Source organism: Schistocerca serialis, chromosome 10, assembly GCF_023864345.2.
Source record: "Schistocerca serialis cubense isolate TAMUIC-IGC-003099 chromosome 10, iqSchSeri2.2, whole genome shotgun sequence".
NCBI lineage: Eukaryota > Metazoa > Arthropoda > Insecta > Orthoptera > Acrididae > Schistocerca > Schistocerca serialis.
Genome location: NC_064647.1, coordinates 69,587,892 through 69,606,692, shown reverse-complemented (window position 1 = coordinate 69,606,692; position 18,801 = coordinate 69,587,892). Strand labels below are relative to the sequence as shown.

General features: G+C 43.9%; 1 protein-coding gene across 1 annotated transcript in view; it reads left to right on the top strand.

Moving 5' to 3' along the window:
• Positions 1-18,801, top strand: part of LOC126424841 (ankyrin homolog) — a 63,685-nt gene that overhangs the window by 26,142 nt on the left and 18,742 nt on the right. The window contains exon 3 of the mRNA XM_050087647.1: positions 8,748-9,324. Coding sequence (XP_049943604.1) covers positions 8,748-9,324 — 577 coding nt within the window. The remainder of the gene's footprint in view (positions 1-8,747; positions 9,325-18,801) is intronic.

The window sequence follows — 18,801 nt, the reverse complement described above, 5'->3', positions numbered from 1 at the left end:
ATGAATTCTCAACTGTTAACAGAATCTTCCGTCGATTCTTGGTAGAACTACATTATAATAAATGAAAAGCACCAGTTTGCTTTTGTTTATCTGTTCTTTTATAGAACAAAAGCAAACTGCTGCTTTTCATTTATTAATTCTCAACTGTCTACACGATTCGCACCAAGAGGTCCTTGGACTTATTTTACAAATTATTCTACTCACTATTTTCTTCATAATGAAGATTATTTGAAAAAGAAAAGTTTTTCCTTAAAAATTATTTAAACACCACACTCCCTGATCACTAACGATATAAAATCAATGAAAAACCAAAATCCATCAGCTCTCTTGTTCAGAATGTGGAGTATGATTTGTTTCCTGTTTTGTTTTTAACCTGATGACCTTTTTGCGATGACCTTACCGTACGTAAGTTCTCCTAGATTTTTCTTGCCAGGGAGAAACTAAACTGAATGTCGTTGATGTGACGTATGTTGGTTGAAAGGGAGCTTACAGTTAACATGATGGAAAACAGGGAAAGGAAGTTACTGGTGTACGCATCACACATTTTTAATCACCATATTGGTCTCATCTGTAAGGAAATAATTGAATTCACAGTTTCATAACGTTGCTGTGAGCGGGTTGCTACCAGAAATTGGAAACAAAAGGGAAGACACGACGGAACACAAAAATACATAACTCCCTTGTCTGATGTCACATAGCGTCGGTTTCAGCGAGACGAGATGTCAGAAGTGTAGCTGATGAGCCACTGACGCTATATTGTTGAGCGTTTGCTAGTAGCAGTTCGTGACCAACAGAGAGCGCCAGTCAAATCACAGCATGTACCTACTCAAATGGTTCAAATGGCTCTGAGAACTATGGGACTTAACATCTGAGGTCATCAGTCCCCTAGAACTTAGAACTACTTAAACCTAACTAACCTAAGGACATCACACACATCCATGCCCGAGGCAGGATTCGAACCTGCGAACAATCTCTGGTCAGGCTCTCTGAGGTATCATTCACAGCTGTAAAGACGAACATCCTTAGGAAAGCGAAACTGTCTTTTTCATTAATTATTACAAAACATTCTTCTCGTATGAATTAGTCATTCGATTAATTTTGAAAAGATATTAAGAACCGAGACGAGTCGGTAATCGGAGGTCCACATAGGTGTTGTACTTTTCGTGTGGTCGTCTTGCGAAACCCGAGAGGTACTCAGGAGTAACACTGCGTTTATTGCCTCAGTGAGGTTCAAACGCTGATTATGATGTGTCGGGATATCACTTCTTCGCGCATTGATTGTTGCTGATGTTTCTGTTAAACTTCAGCCTACTCTTCATGATTACTAAGTTGTGGTCTGAGTCCATCTGCTCCTGACTATGCCTTACAGGCCAATAACTGATTCGAAATTACTGCCCCACAGTGACGTAATCCGGCTGGTGTCTGCCCGTGCCTCCAGGGCCTCCCCCAGTATACATGTCTGTCATCTGTACTTACAGTTACTGATTGAATTTTATTGCAGAACTCAGTTGGTCTTACTCTGCTCTCATTTCTGCCAACAAACCCGTATCCTTGTATAAGTCTGTCTCCCGTTCCTTCATATACTCGTAGTACTTCGCTCTAATCCCGCTCTGTTACAAATGTTTCATGGTCCTTTCAGACACGCAGTTACCCGTTCAGTATCCTCTGACTCTCTCCACGTCTTCATCTTCTGCCAGTGATGTCGACACGTATAGCTGAACTATCGTTGTTAGCATCCCCAGATCACTGTCGACTCTGATAAAAGTCCCGTCTCTCAACTGCTCACAGCAGCTCACTCTCTGCCCTAACTTCTTGTTTATAGTGAGTCCTGCTACAGCTACACCATTTTCTACTGCAGTTGACGTATCCTTGACGTATCCTACATTCGCAGAAATCTTTCCTTCCATTGTCCTTTACTGAGCCCCGTTATAGCTACGAAGGTTGTTCAATAAGTAATGCCCCACATTTAAAAAAAAAAAGCTATTAATAAACATAGACCAATGTGGTGTCACCGCCAGACACCACACTTGCTAGGTGGTAGCTTAAATCGGCCGCGGTCCATTTAGTACATGTCGGACCCGCGTGTCGCCACTGTGTAATCGCAGACCTAGCGCCACCACCAAGGCAGGTCTCGTGATACGAGAGAGTACTCGCCCCAGTTGTACGAGAACCTAGCTACCGACCAGATGTACGAAGCCTTTCTCTCTCATTAGCCGAGAGACAGAATAGCCATCAGCTAAGTTAATGGCTACGAACTAGCAAGGCGACATTAGCCATACAGTGATTGTAATTAAAGTCTCCTGTGTATCGTCAAAATCGATGTACCACAATGATATTAAAGATAAGTATTAATACAGCTACGTACTTTTCTTAATAACATTAGTTACGTAGCCTGTTCCAGTACTTCACGCCCGTCTGCGTTAGTCTAGCGTACATTTTCAGCCATCTCAACTTCACGGTGTCGGCCCAGCTACCGACACAACAACCAACGTCCTTCTTGGTTCTTCACATTTGATGTTTGTTCTGTGCGCCGGTGAAATTTAGCACCGTTGTGGCAGGTTGTAGAGCCGTACTACAGCGTCAAAGTGGCGTCTACAAACGACTCACGTTACATGCAGCGTGGTCTGAGGCGCTGCAGTCATGGACTGTGCGGCTGGTCCCGGCGGAGGTTCGAGTCCTCCCTCGGGTATGGGTGTGTGTGTGTTTGTCGTTAGGATAATTTAGGTTAAGTAGTGTGTAAGCTTAGGGACTGATGACCTTAGCAGTTAAGTCCCATAAGATTTCACACACATTTTACATTGTTATTGAATTCTTGTGTATAGGAAAATAAAACCATAGTGAACATCCAAAAACATTTGTGTGCAGTATATGACGATGCTGCATTTGATAGGAGTACATTTGCCGCCCAGTATTCATACTGCGCGGTTTCACGCATTGCGCGGCCCCTCCCGCCGAAGGTTCAAGTCCTCCCTCGGGCGTGGGTGTATGTGTTGTTCTTAGCATAAATTAGTTTAAGTTAGTTTCAGTAGTGTGTAGGAATAGATGAGCTCAGCAGCTTGGTCGCTTAGGAATTCACATACATTTGAACATCTTGAGTACAGTTGGGCGACAGGTAAAGAAAGTTACAGTCTCAGAAAATGAAGAAACAGATCAGCCACGCTTGGGACGTCCTGTCACAGCCACTGCTCCAGACATGCTGAATCGTGCGGATGCCATTATTCGTGCCAACCGGCGCATCTCAACTCGACAATTTCCTCTACAGTTGTCGGCCATCATTGGAAGTGCGTCTGAAATGATCGAGACTCTCGGATATTCAAAGAGGTGCTCACGATGGGTTCCACGAATCGTCACAGCGGACTACAAGATTCACAGAAAGGCCATTTCATCTGCATTGGTGAAGCGTTTTGAGACCGACAGAGAAGCTTTTCTGTCACGGATCGTTTCGGGGGACGAAAGCTGGGTGCACCACTTTGCACCGGAAACAAGAAGGTAGTTGATGAGTGGCATCATCTTCATTCACCACAAAAGAAGAAAATTCAAGACAACCCCCTCTGCCAAAAAAGTCATGGTGACATTGTGATGACATTCTCGTGCATGTGATGCCAAGAGGGTCAACCATCAATTCAGAGGCATACGTGAGGACTCTGAATCAACTCAAGAACAGTTTCGGACGTATTCGATCGGACAAGAACCCATCAGAAATCTTGCTCAAACACGATAATGCACGCCCACACACAAGTCTGAGAACCCGGTAACACATCGCCAAATTGGGTTGGACATCACTGCCTCATCCACGCTGCAGTCCAGTCCTGCCATCCTTGGACTTCCATGTTCGCGCCGCTTAAAGATTCTGTACGGGGAATACACTTTGAAGATTCCAGTGTGTCAGTCACGCAGTAAAACATGGCTACGCCTACAGGACAAGAGTTTTTACCAACAGGGAATACATGTTCTTCCACAAAATTGACGTACAGCCATAAAACGTGATGTAGACTACGTAGAAAAATAGGAAATGGACGAAACATATTGGTGTATATTGTCACCAAATTCTGACTCTTACCAATAAATGTGTTCTGAGAAAAATGTGGTTCATTATTTATTGAACGACCTTTGTAGATCGCTCCCTTGCATTTCCCTTTTCAGATTTTCTAGCTTCGCTACCGCATTAACATTTCTTACATTCTACTCTCCGGCGAATAACCATTTCGTTGAGTATGGTACTCGATGTTTTTCTCATTGTCACCGTGTGATTGGCAGTCCACTACCAGATAAAGGTATGGAGAACTAATCCGATATCTTTTCCCAATGGAAACTTCATCACGATGACATATTTGTGACTTACACGTTACGTGACTTTAATGCAGTGGTTACCACTGCCTCCTGCATCCGCATGCCGTTACTCTTTGGCGGCTGGGTAAGGGTTTCACGAACCTGGCACCGCTGAGCTACTGCCGCCACTATTCCCCTGCAGTCCTGGGCCCTGCTCTGCCAGAGCGCAAAACGCGCTGGGATGTTGGCGATCGTACCTCATCTGTCTGAATCTGTAGGACGACACAGTCCTCTGTTACAACCACGTACTACCAGTTCTGCAGCATGCGGACCGCTTCAGCGTAGACAGTGTTCCCTTTCTATAAAGAGGTGACTAATATTTCGCCGGGTGAGCTTACAAACATAATAAAGTCAAATGGAAACAGTACGTGTGACGTTATACGCGTATTTTTGATCATGGTAGCACAAATCAAGAATCTCACTTCGCTGAGGCAAAGTATTTTGAAAGATCTCCAGATATTATTACTAATAATTACTAATTAACAGAGATATTTAGGTTACGGTCAAAAAATACGTTTCGTCCATAGCAACGATTAGACGTCGATCGCGTGTTTCCAGTTGAACTCTGACTGATAAAAAGTGCGACCCTTCCAACAAAATTTCGCCAGAGCTGTTTCGAAATGAGTGTCTACGGCTTCTATACATTAGTATTAGCGCTTATCGATAAGGACACTGTCGTACTGTCTTTGGAGCGACCGCTAGTATTTCCGGGTCGTCGTGTGTAGGGAGTTCAGTCGGGGCGGAGCAGCAGTGCGGTCCGGACAGCCATGTCCTGCCCACCGTTGCTGACACGTGACCTGAGTGGGGACGACCTCGGTTGGTCGTTCGGTCGGTCGTCTCATCGGACGACATGTATTTGGTCGCCGACCGCTTCTGGGTTCCCGACTTGTGATTCGCCCTTGTTGTTCCACAGTGACTGTTTTAGTATTCTTCGAGTTGTTTGTGGAAGTGTTTTCGCGCAACACTTTGCCTGAGCAGTCATTTTAATGCTGTCTGTGTGCTGGATTGAGTCGGTCATTTAGGACAGAGCAGCAAGTAAGTCTCCACGGTGCGGGGTCAGGCCGGGGCCACTGGCGGCGTGCACGCGCGGTCGGATTGTGAGGCGCTAGCTGCGAGAGCTGCAAAGATCGTTGCCCACTGAACATGGACACTGAAGTTGAGCGATCAGTTAACCTGTTATGAAACCTCAACTGCTGTGACATCTCTTTGAAACTGATAACGTCCCGCTGCACAACCATAACCTGATCTGCTCTATCCTGCGAAACCAGATTTCACATTTCTCTATTCCTAATGTTAAAGAACGTATTCCTCCCCTGGTTCCTTTGTTTTACCAGAAGCCAAACTGATTTTCGGAATGCATGATGGCTTTCACTTTTTGAGGACAATCGAAATTATTGTTTTAGGACGCATTCACAACTAGACCGAGCGTTCTGTAATTTTCGCGTTTTAAGATGTTCGAATTTTTGTGGATGGACGCTTATGGTTCCTCAGGTTTTACGGAATTACTTGAGATTAATCTATTGAGATGAGTATTCCAACTACTGGTGTTGTTTGATATAAAGTAATTACAATAAGAGAACAGTGATTTAAACTCTTATTTAAACAATAACCGCGACATTTTAGATGTTGAGTGTGAACTGGAGGAAGAATTACACCATATAACTGAGAACTGAAAATTTTTTTGGAAATGTGTGCTATGTTCCTATGGGGCCAAAGTGCTGAGATCATTGATTCAAAAAATGGTTCAAATGGCTCTGAGCACTATGGGACTTAACTTCTGAGGTCATCAGTCCCCTAGAACGTAGAACTACTTAAACCTAACTAACCTAAGGACATCACACACATCAATGCCGGATGCAGGATTCGAACCTGCGACCGTAGCAGTCACGCGGTTCTAAACTGAAGCGCCTAGAACCGCTCGGCCACCGCGGCCGGCTGATATCATTGGTCCCTAGCATCACACACTTCTTAATTTAACTTACACTGAGGACAAAACACACACATCCCCGAGGGAGGACTCGAACCTCTGATGGGGAGAGCCGTGTGAACCGTGGCAAGGCATCTTGGGATGCCTGTGAATGGTGCGACAATTGGCACTTCACCCCAAATAACAAAAGTGTGAGGTCAACCACATGAGTGCTAAAAGGAATCCAGTAAACTTTGGTTACATGATAAATCAGTCAAATCTAAAGGCCGCAGATTCAACTAAATAACTAGGTATTACAATTACGAACAACTTAAATTGGAAGGAACACATAGAAAATGTTGTGGGGAAGTCTAACTAAAAACTGCGTTTTATTGGCAGGACACTCAGAAAATGTAACATATTTACTAAGGAGACTGCCTACACTACGCTTGTACTTCCTCTTTTAGAAAGCAGCTGTGTGGTGTGGGATCCTTACCAGATAGGGTTGATGGAGTACATCGAAAAAGTTCAAAAGAAGGGCAGCACGTTTTGTATTATTGCGAAATATGGGAGAGAGTATCACTGAAATCATACAGGATTTGGGCTGGACATTATTAAAACAAAGGCGTTTTTCGTTGCGATGGAATCTTGCCTTTCACGGGCAAGAGCTCAACCATGACAGCTTCTGTAAAGTTTGGAAGGTAGGAGACGAGGTACTGGCAGAAGTACGGCTGTGAGGACGGGGCGTGAGTCGTGCTCGGGTAGCTCAGTTGGTTGAGCACTTGCCCACAAGAGGCAATGGTCTCGAGTTCGAGTCTCGGTCCGGCACACAGTTTTAATCTGCCAGGAAGATTCATATCAGAGCAGACTCCACTGCAGAGTGAAAATCTCATTCTGGAAACCTAGGGCTTTTCGAGCAAACAAGCAGTAAATACAATAAACGGTTTAGTTTAAGATTTTGCAGCTGTTCGCCTGTGCCACCTGTTTAAGACATAGAAAAGATATCACACAGCACAGAGCAACTTTTGCTAGATGTTGATCTGCCTGTGGCTCGAGCAGGTGCAGACGGCACTGTGTAAAGGTCGGGACACACACGTCCGGGCCGTGTCAGGGCCTAGCGTCGGACGAGTGACAGACGTGCTCCGGTCCGTTCCCGCAGGGGCCACACATGACCAGGGCACGTCCGTGTCTTTGTTGTTCCTTGTAGTGACTCGGACGCGGTGATCTGTGTTTCTGTTTGTGAAATCTGTAAAACATGTTAACTAATTTTTGTAATAGTGAATTAGGACTAGATGGAAAGCACCTAACAATACAGGCTCCAAACAACTCAGGAAGTCTCTATTGGAATTACAAAAAAACATATTCCATTGTGCTTCTTGCTCTGGTTGACCCATGTTATAATTTGATTGCAATAGACGTGCAATAGACTCTGATGGAGGCATTCTAGTAAATTCAAACCTTGGAAAGTCATTGGAAAACAATACGCTTAGTGTCCCAAAGAGTACAACTTTACCCGGAACTGATGTTGAACTTCCAATGGTAATTGTAGCCAATGAAGCTTTTCCTCTCAAAACATACTTAATGGGACCATATCTCAGCAGGAACTTAACAAATGATAAGGCTATTTTTAATTTATCGTTTGAGTCGGGCAAGAAGAATATCCGAAAATGCATTCAGTATATTGCAACAGAAATTTCGAATATTTAGAAGAATCCTTCAGGGAGATCCTAATAACCTTACAATGATTGTGGCGGCTGCGTGTGTACTGTACAACTTTATTCGAAAAATGGAAGGTTATAGGGTGCCCAAACAGATGATGGATCGAAAGGAAACTGCTTAGGGATCCGGAAGATCATCAAATCTTCGAAACCTACCTCGAATTCGTGGGAGATCAACAGACACTGCATTTGCTGTACGAGAACAACTCAAAAAGTTCCTGAATTATCTACAAGGGACTGTGGAATGGGAAGAACATGTCACCTTGGCGATATAACGATGACATAAACCAAACATCTGTTTGTAAAATAAAAAGTAAATAAATATCTTTTGGGTATTAAAACTTGTATAGTTTTTTTCTTACCTTTGGCTTGTAGATCTGTTGCAATTGTCTTCCAAACTCTGTCTTTGTACTCGATATTCCTGTAGTTTTCACTTCCCTAGTCGTAAAGAACAGGAAACTTACGAACTTCTTCTATTAGTCGTTCCACATTCATGTTTTGTACACAGAACAGTCTTGCGCAGTTGCACAGCTCACAAGACAATTCTACCGTCAGGCCGTGTCCGTCACTTAAATGTTAAACACGGCGAATCCCGCCCGGCCCGGCTCCGGCCCGATGATGTTCCCCGTGCACGGCCCGGTCAAGTGGGGCCCGCTACGCTACATTAGTTTTAATGATGTATTTCATTGTCCGGGTGACGGCCGATACTCGGACGTGTCTCGGTACGGACACGGTCCAGACATGTGTGTCCCGACCTTAAGGGAAGAGAGCTGATCAGTGACGCCGTGTTTCAGACTCGTCCACCGTGTCAGCAGTCGGTGAGGACGGGGAGACGGCGGCCGCGGACCTGGCTGCCCTGCTGGACGCGAGTAGCGGCGCTGTGGTGACTCTGGTGGCGGGCGAGACGCGCCTGGTGGCGCACAGGGCTGTCCTCGCCGCCAGGAGCCCCGTGTTAGCCGCCATTTTTGCCCAAGACGCGCCGAAGGCCAGCGGCGGCCAGGTCAGCGTCGCGGACGTGGAGGGCCCGGCGCTGCGCCACCTCGTGGCCTACTGCTACACCCTACGGGTCCCCCAGCTGCGCAGCACGGCCCACCAGCTGCTGGCCGCCGCTGACAAGTTCGGCTTGCCAGCTCTCAAGTCTGCCTGCGAGCAGCAGGTGGCCGCGCAGCTGTCCACGGAGACTGCGGCGGCCGCAGCTGTGGTCGCAGTCAGGCACGGCTCTGACAGCCACAGGCAGGCCGTCGTGGCCTTCGTAAAGGCCCACCTGCTGCACGTGGTGGCCACCCGGGGTTGGACAGAGGCGATGCAAACCCACCCCGAGGACTTGCTCGAAGTGATTCGGCTGATGTCTCGTCCATCAAACGAGACCGAGTAAGCATCCGACGAGCCACCCTTCTGCATTTTTACAGATGTGTGCATTTCCATACCTACAGTTTTTGCTACTAAGTTTCCCCAGATGAGCCAGTGCTCTAAAATACACCGCCATAGATCATTACGGTTTTATCGACATTTCAGTCCACAGTTCGTGGTCTAGTGGCTAGCATCGCTGCCTCCGGATCGGAGGGTCCCGGGTTCGATTCCTGGCCAGATTGCCGATTTTCTCTGCCCAGGGACTGGGTGTTTGTGTTGTCCTCATCATTTAATCATCACTGTCATCATTTGTGATAGCGACTAGATTAGATTGGGTAAAAATTGGACTGTGCAAAAATTGGGAGTGTGTAGTTGAGGACCCTACAAACCAAACATCGCCACTGATATGTCGTAATAAGTTCATCAAATGTCTGAACTGAGCTGTGTTTGCCAACAAATAATTTATCAACTGTTTTGATCTTGAAACTTCCTGGCAGATTAAAACTGAGTGCTGGACCGAGACTCGAACTCGGGACCTTTGCCTTTCGCGGACAAGTGCTCTACCAACTGAGCTACCCAAGCACGACTCATGCCCTGTCCTTACAGCTTTACTTCTCCCAGTACCTCGTCTCCTACCTTCCAAACTTTACAAAAACTCTCCTGCAAACCTTGCATAACTAGCACCCCTGAAAGAAAGGATATTGCGAAGACATAGCTTAGCCGCAGCCTAGGGGATGTTTCCAGAATGAGATTTTCACTCTGCAGCGGAGTGTGCGCTTATATGAAACTTCCTGGCAGCTTAAAACTGTGTGCCAGACCGAGACTCGAACTCGGGACCTTTGCCTTAGTTCTGAAAGGCTCACAATAGAGCTTCTGTAAGGTTTGGAAGGTAGGAGACGAGGTACTGGCAGAAGCAAAGCTGTGAGGACGCGGCGTGAGTCGTGCCTGGGTAGCTCAGTTGGTAGAGCACTTGCCCACGAAATGCAAAGCTCCCGAGTTCGAGTCTCAGTCCGGCACACAGTTTCAATCTGCCAGGAAGTTTCATATCAGCGCACACTCCGCTGCAGAGTGAAAATCTCATTCTGTTTTGATCTTATTTGCAGTCACCAGTTGCCTTAAATTGTATATGTGCCACAAGGTGTTATTTATGTTTGTGGCGTAAAGCATCTGAAGAGAAAGTACATCGACATATGGCAGCAGCCATTCTAGCTGTGGACACTACGATGTCCCGCTCAGAATAGAAAGAAACCAGACACAGTGATGCGTATAGTCCACAGTCGGGGCAAGCGAGCATGCAGTCTTTATTCTGTGTGCTGCACAGGTCACTCTACGTCTGATTACATAAAGTAACGTTTATTCTTGTAAGCTGTCTCTCTTTCAGCTGACAACGAGATACCTTTAAATGGTGACGTGATATGCTGACTGAAGGAAAGACGGTGACGAGAAGCAAGTCTGTCACCCAATACCAGCTCGACAAATGCTTTGGCACGCTGCAGTAGTTTACAGAGGGCGCAATGTATTTAAAATTTACCATTTCTGATTTTGTCATTCTATAAATATTGACCCTTGGGAGACTTACGTGAAGACTATTCCCACTTTAGTACTACAGTTAACTTCTTGTGTAGTTCTCTTTCACTTTGGAGATACATGTGTGCTGTACACCTACAACTTACTTATGAAAATACGCCTATTCTCTCCAGGTAGATATAACTTGTAAGAAGTACACCACACTACAGAAAGAAGGATGTAGTTCTTAATCTGAGCATGTAAGGAATACATCCAACCAAAAAATGTGATGCAAGAACATGTGCATGAGGGTGTAGTTGTTTACTCCCCTCACATTCTGTGACTACCTCAGAAGACAGCAAACCAGTCCTCACAACAACAAAACTCAGCTACTTTCCTTCTTTTTCTCTCCTTTTGTGTTCAGTTGGTCCTCTGGATATGGGCCATACTTCGGTACACTACCTTCTACAACACACACAAAGAGAGTGTTTTATAGGTCGAAACGCTGTTCCTGCTTCTTGGAACAGCAGACATTAAACTCTGTCCAGCTGTCGTAATTGATGTCTTCTGTTGCGTTACTTAAAGGGGTCCCGTGTGTTTCACGGTGTCTCCTTCTACTAGCACCCACCCTCTCACATCTATTGCAGTCACTGGTTCATCTCGAACAGTGTCGATGTTGATGAAGCCAACGGATCGAACTATCATTTGTTACTCTCTGTATCCACAGTAAACACACCCCCTACAAGCCTAGTGCTTTCTAATTGGCAGAAACTTCCTTTATTTTTCATGTATGATTCATTATATATACTGCATTTAATGATCTGTTTGCCTGACAACACTGCCTACTGACGTATTTCTTATTTAGTTACTCCAAGGTAGAAGTGTATTTCCATAAATATATATGAATACTATAATTTTAAAGAAATCAAATTTCACAGTAGATGTCTATTCAAGATATCCTATTACTAACACCATAACTTTAAATGTAATTCCTTCTGCCTCATTCCTGAGTATAGCTAGAAAATACTCTGTTGTTGTCGTGGTCTTCACTCCAAACACTGGTTGGATGCAGCTCTCCACGCTACTCTATCCTGTGCATGCCTCTTCATCTCCGAGTAACTACTACAACCTCCATCCTTTTGAATCTGCTTACTGCTTCCATCTCCTGGCCTGCCCCTACTTTTTTACCCCCACCCTTCCGTCCAGTACTACACTGCTGCTCCCTTGATGCCTCAGAATGTGTCCTACCAATCTATCCTCTCTTGTAGTCAGGTTGTGCCACAAATTTCTCTTCACAATTCTGTTCAGTACTGACACTTAAGTTACATGATCTAACCATCTTATCTTGAGCATTCTTCCGCAGCACTGCATTCAAAGGTTTCTATTCTCTTTTTGTCTAAACTGTTTATTGTCCATGTTTCACCTCCGTACATGACTACACTCCACACAGAATACTTTTAGAAAGGACTTCCTAACACTTAAATCTGTACTCGATGTTAACAAATGTGTCTTCTTCAAAATCGCTTATCTTGCCATTGCCAGTCTACATTTTATATCCTCCCTACCTCAACCATCATCAGTAATTTTGCTTCCAAATAGCAAAACTCATCTACTACTTGAAATGTCTCGTTTCCTAATCTAATTCGCTCATAATCTCTTGATTTAATTAGACTACATCCCATTATCTTCGTCTTGCTTTTGCTGATGTTCATCTGATATCCTCTTTTCAAGACAGTGTCCATTCCATTCGACTGCTCTTCCAATTCCTTTGCTGTCTCTGACAGAATTACAGTGGCATCAGCCAACCTCAAAGCTTTTATTTCTTCTCCCTTGACTTTAATTCCTACTCCACATTTTTCTTTTGTTTCCTTTACTGCTTCCTCAATATACAGATTGCGTAACATCAGGGATAGGCGACAACTCTGTTTCACTCTCTTCTCCACCACTGCTTTCCTTTTCTGCCACTCGACTCTTATAACTGTTATCTGATTTCTGTACAAATTGTAACTAGCCTTTCGCTCCCTTTATTTTATTCGTGTCACCTTTACAGTTTCAAAGAGAGCATTCCAGTCAACATTGTCAAAAGCTTTCTCTAATTCTACAAATGCTATAAACGTAGGTTTGCCTTTCCTTAACCAATCTTCTATGAGAAGGCGTGGGGTCACTATTGCCTCGAATGTTCCTACATATACCCTGAATCCAAATTGATCTTCCTCTGAGGTCAGCTTGTACCAGTCTTTTCTGTAAAGAATTCGTGTTAGTATTTTGCAACCTTGAATTATTACAATGATAGTGAGGTAATTTTCACATCTGTCAGCAACTACTTTCTTTGGGCCTATTATATTCTCACGTGTTTCATACATCTTGCTCACCGGATGGAAAAGTTTTGTCATGGTGGCTTTCCGAAGGCGATCAGTAGCTCTAATGGAATGTTGTCTACTCAGGGGGTCTGCTGCCTTCACTATTTCATCTCTCAAAGATACCCATTCTTCTTCTATCGTATTCCTTTCCCCTATTCTTGTCAATCGTTCCCTACTACTGAATCTGAAACTCTTTGCCACCTCTGGTTCTTTCAGTTTATTCAGGACCCATCTCCATAAAATCCTGCCTTCTTAATCTTTAATCTGCAGGTCATAACCAGTAAATTGTGGTCAGAGTAGCTGTTGTTGTTTGTTGTTGTTCTTGTCTTCAGTCCTGAGACTGGTTTGATGCAGCTCTCCATGCTACTCTATCCTGTGCAAGCTTCTTCATCTCCCAGTACCTACTGACGCCTACATCCTTCTGAATCTGATTAGTGTATTCATCTCTTGGTCTCCCTCTACGATTTTTACCCTCCACGCTGCCCTCCAGTACTAAATTGGTGATACCTTGATGCCTCAGAACATGTCCTACCAACTGATCCCTTCTTCTAGTCAAGTTGTGTCACAAACTCCTCCCCAATTCTATTCAATACCTCCTCATTAGTTATGTGACCTACCCATCTAATGTTCAGCATTCTTCTGTAGCACCACATTTCGAAAGCTTCTATTCTCTTCTTGTCTAAACTATTTATCGCCCATGTTTCACTTCCATACATGGCTACGCTCCATGCAAATACTTTCAGAAACGACTTCCTGATACTTAAATCTATACTCGACGTTAACAAATTTCTCTGCTTCAGAAACGCTTTCCTTGTCGATATCTCCCCAGGAAATGTCTTACAATTAGAAATCCTATTCCAAAATCTCTGTCTTACCATTATAAAATGAATCTGAAACCTTCCGGTGTCTTCAGGTCTCTTCCACGTATACAACCTTCTTTCATGATTCTTAAACCAAGTTAGGATTAAAGTATACTCTGTGCAAATTCTACCAGTTGGCTCTCTCTTAATTGTTCTCTCCGTCCACCCCCAGTAGCTGAGTGGTCAGCGTGACAGAATGTCAATCCTAAGAGCACGGGTCCGATTCCCAGTTGGGTCGGAGATTTTCTTCGCTCAGGCACTGGGTGTTGTGTTGTACTAATCATCATCATTTCATCCCCATCAACGCGCAAGTCGCCGAAGTGGCGTCAAATCGAAAGGCTTGCATCCGGCGAATGGTCTACCTGACAGGAGGCCCTAGTCACACGACATATATACTTATTTATTCCTTTCCCTCAGTCCATATTCACCTACTACTAATTCCAGTCCCCTAGCACCCTTAAATTTTCGTCTCCCTTAACTATCTGAATAATTTCTTTTATCTAATCGTACGTTTCCTCAATCTCCTCCTCATCTGCGGAGCTAGTTGTCATATAAAGTTGTGCTACTGTGGTGAGTGTGGGCTATGTGTCTATCTTGGCTACAATAATGCATTCACCGTGCTGTTCATAGTAGCTTACCTGCATTCCTTATTCATTATCAAATATACTCCTGAATTACCCCCCATTTGATTTTGTATTTGTAACACTGTATTCGCCTGACCAGATGTCTTGTTATTCCTGCCTCAGAACTTCACTAATTCCCACTGTATCTAACTTTAACCCATCGATTTCCCTTTTTAAATTTTCTAACCTACCTGGCCAATTAAAGGATCTGGCATTCCATGCTGTGATGAATAGAACGCCAGTTTTGTTTCTCCTGATAGCGACGTCCTCCTGGATAGCCCCTCCCGCCCCCCCCCTCCCCCCACAAGAGATCCGAATGGGGGTTCATTTTACCTCCGGAACATTTTACCTAAGAGGATGCCATCATCATTTAACCACTCAGTAGAGCTACATGCCCTCAGGAAAAATTACAGCTGTAGTTTCCCTTTTCTTTCAGCTATTCGCAGTACCAGCACAGCAAGGCCATATTGGTGATTTTAACAAGGCTAGATCAGTCAGTAATCCAGATTATTGCCCCTGCAACTAGTGAAGAGGCTGCTGCCCCTCTTCAGGAGCCACACGTTTATCTGACCTCTCAACAGATACAGCTCAGTTGTGGTTGCACCTATGGTATGGCTATCTGTATTGCTCAGGCACGCAAGGATCCCCACCAACGCCAACATCCATGGTTCATGGGGGGAGAAAATACACTAGCTAACTTAAATAGAGTCCCTTCAGTAATTCCTGATCGTCATCTTCTTCATTGCCTCAGGCTTCACAAATTTTTGAATGGCCAGCTTATTGTAAAAACAATTTCTCATCCATCTTCTGTTCCCATCTTCAGGATCTATGTGATAGTCTTCATGTTGAGTCAATCGTAAATTCGTAGCACGGCAACGTCCCACACCTTCAATATGATATGCGAACGTCTCTAATGGTTAGTGTCATTAAATATTGCTTCTATAGTATATGGAATGAATCACACAACTTTTAACTGTTTATTTTCTTTTGCCATGACTATGACTGCTTCATTATTAGCTCATTCATGAAGTATATGTTTAATTATACTATCATCCACATTCCTCTCACAGTTGTTTCTGCTTGTCAAAACATTACATACAAACTTCCGTCGAGTGGCTTACTTGGCATAGCTTTTGCACTGCACTGAGAGAATAACTGCCAGTCCCATACTTCGTAACGTCTTACCTCAACGCATTAGTAGCTTTAATTTATATATGTGGTCTACTGACAAACCTGCAGAAGTCACGTGACTGAGAACACAATGTGCATAAACTAATTTATATATTCCCTAACAATAGCCACATTCAAACAACAGGGGTGAAATGCTGACCTTCAACGTGGAACTCGAAGCTGCAGAAATGTACGTCTGTAGACAACCCATAGAGGCGACAACACAACTAAAAGGAAATCGCCTATTTTCGACGTCAACGTGCAACACCCCTCGTACACGCCAGGCGGCGGCGTAAGCTGTGGAGGGCAAATGAAACGTGTTGAATGAACGAGGAAACAGTACAGTCGCTACCACAGTACAGAAAGGGAGCGATTTATCTGATTTCCAAACATGCACGAGCATTGGCTTTCCGGCCAAGAAGCATTTTTGAAACTGCCAAGTTTGTAAATTGTATGTGTGCTGTCGAGTTATTATTTCCAAAAAGGAAAGTTGTATCTATTTTGAAGGTGCTCTTTAGTGGTAATGGAAAAATACATTTTGAAAAGAGGAAATTAACTGGAGTGCCATTAATTAAAAGAAGCAGTCAAGTAAACAGAATGATATGATAGCAAACGATAAGTCCGGCAGTGTCGCAGCTACCACAGTACAGAAACTACTGAGATATAGAAAAGTTGGCAGGCAAGGTTAATGTTGTTGAAATGAAACATTGGTTCATATACTGACGATACCTTTACATAGATAAGTACCTTACACACCTTGAAAACATCTTTCAAGTTCAACTGCCTACCACAAAATCATTCGAGAGACCGATTGACAAGAGCGGAGACTCCGGAAGAGAGCGGGCCTCAGGAGAGAGAGATACCGAGAGAGACCGATCCAGACTCCGCTCGTGTTTATATACAAATAGACAACTGAAGGCAACTCTACTGTCATTCTTACTCAGTCTCTTACTGCTCTGGAAGTCTCTTGCAGGGGAAAATGTTCGAGAGACTTCACTGCGCTCCTTTCCGGTGCGACCGATCGCATCAAATTTGGTTGTTGACGCTGCTTGCGCAGCATTTGATGCATTATTATCAATTAAAAAATACAATTGCTCTCTTTCACTAGTTTTGACATCTGTATGCTCTCTCACATTTAAGAATTAATTGCAATTTTACGTTATAAGTCAACTCAGAAACAATACGCGAAATTCACACAAAAATACGACGTTTCTGACGTAGGTTTACATAAATTATTTCAATTTTCGGACTGAAATTTATTTACAAATGAAAAGAAACATTTCGCCGTCCTGGTTAAAGCACAACCTGCGTGGCATAATGGCGCCACCCAAAACCGGTGCCAAGACAACTGTTGTGCATTGCGTGCCATGGATGACAGTGGTGAATGATGGCTGCAGAGACGTGTATGAGCTGACAGATATGCAGCCATTGAGCAGTTGACTGCCCAGATGAACTAATGGGATATCAACAGTGTTTATTTAACGACCATTCAGCGAATGTTGGTACATATGGTCCTGCTTTTCATGACGAAGGATGGAAGTTGCATGGGAGCACCAGAACTAGGTGTACACTGAATGGCGACAGGTGGCCATTTCGGATAATGTTTCCGTTGTACTCATTGGATGAACTCGTCATTCTGGAAGGCACAAAGGATCGGCACAAGTATGCATCTATCCTAGGAGACCATGTCCACCCCTACAAGCAGGTTTTTTTTCCCTCGTCATGATTGCATCTACCAGTAGGACAATGCAAACTGTCACACAGCTCGCAATACATGTACATGGTGTGAAGGGCATCATGGTGAGTGGCCTGTAATCCCCTCGCCACGAAACTAGCGGATTTCAAACCAAACGAGAATGTACGGGACCACTTTGATCAGACAGTCTGTGCCACGGATTGTCAACTGAGAAACCAAGCACAGATGACCATGGCATGACAGCTCATGCCTCTTGGTGCCTATCAGAACGTCGTTGGTTCTCTTCCGGCATGTCTCGCTCTTGTCCATGCGTTATTTAACCTATTCAGGGTTTTGACAGGTGATCATATTAATGTAACTGGACAGTGTTGTATGTATATAAGAGTGTAGATGTACGACTGCATATATTTATATTGATGACTGAAGTCAGTGAATGCACAATATTATGCCATATTTAATTCATTTGCAGTCTACTAATAATAAATATTAGGAATAATATTATTATAGGTTGGTTAGTACGTCCAAGTAGATGTGTCAAGAGCAGCAAGTCAGGTGCTGAAGTGTGGTCATGTGGATGCAAAATGTTTAGTCTGTACTGGCAAGTGTAGTCCACTTAATGGTGCAGCAGTTGTGGCCATGCGAAAATATCAGGTAGTACATTATGTGACTTATTTTTGGGAATACTGTTAGACACAGAGGAAAAATAACTATCACACAGGAGTGGGTAGACGTTAAGGTACCAATGATCACAATATATGCTCTTTATACCCATTGCCAAGCGTAATTGTATATATGCGTTGTCTCTGTTTTCTTTACTGATCTTACTCAGACACTTAAACTTTGCAGTCAAATGATATTCAACATTCGCCTGTTCATTGAGGGTATTCGTTGGCTAATATGAATCAAATACAGGCACTGGGAAATGTTTCAATTTCTGTGATATTAATTCTCACAGCAATTGAATGGTTTACTTGAATGGCTTCATAATATCGCAAATTTTGTACCCCTTGCTTCTCTGATCGTCCTCCCCACTAGTTCAAATGCTGCTCTCCTCGTTTTGCACCTGTGGCTTTACAGCCCGTCCGTGACACATGGGCTGGGAACATCATTCAGTGACTACAGTGCCCAATCAGTTTATTCAAAGTTTGTTCGAGTGGTGGTTTCTGTTTTCTTGTTGTTTTTATGCATTCAAATTGTGCTCTACAGTAGTTATATCTCTCCACCATAACTGTTGGCACTTGTATGTACCTCTCATTTGCATATTATTTTATACAACATGTTTT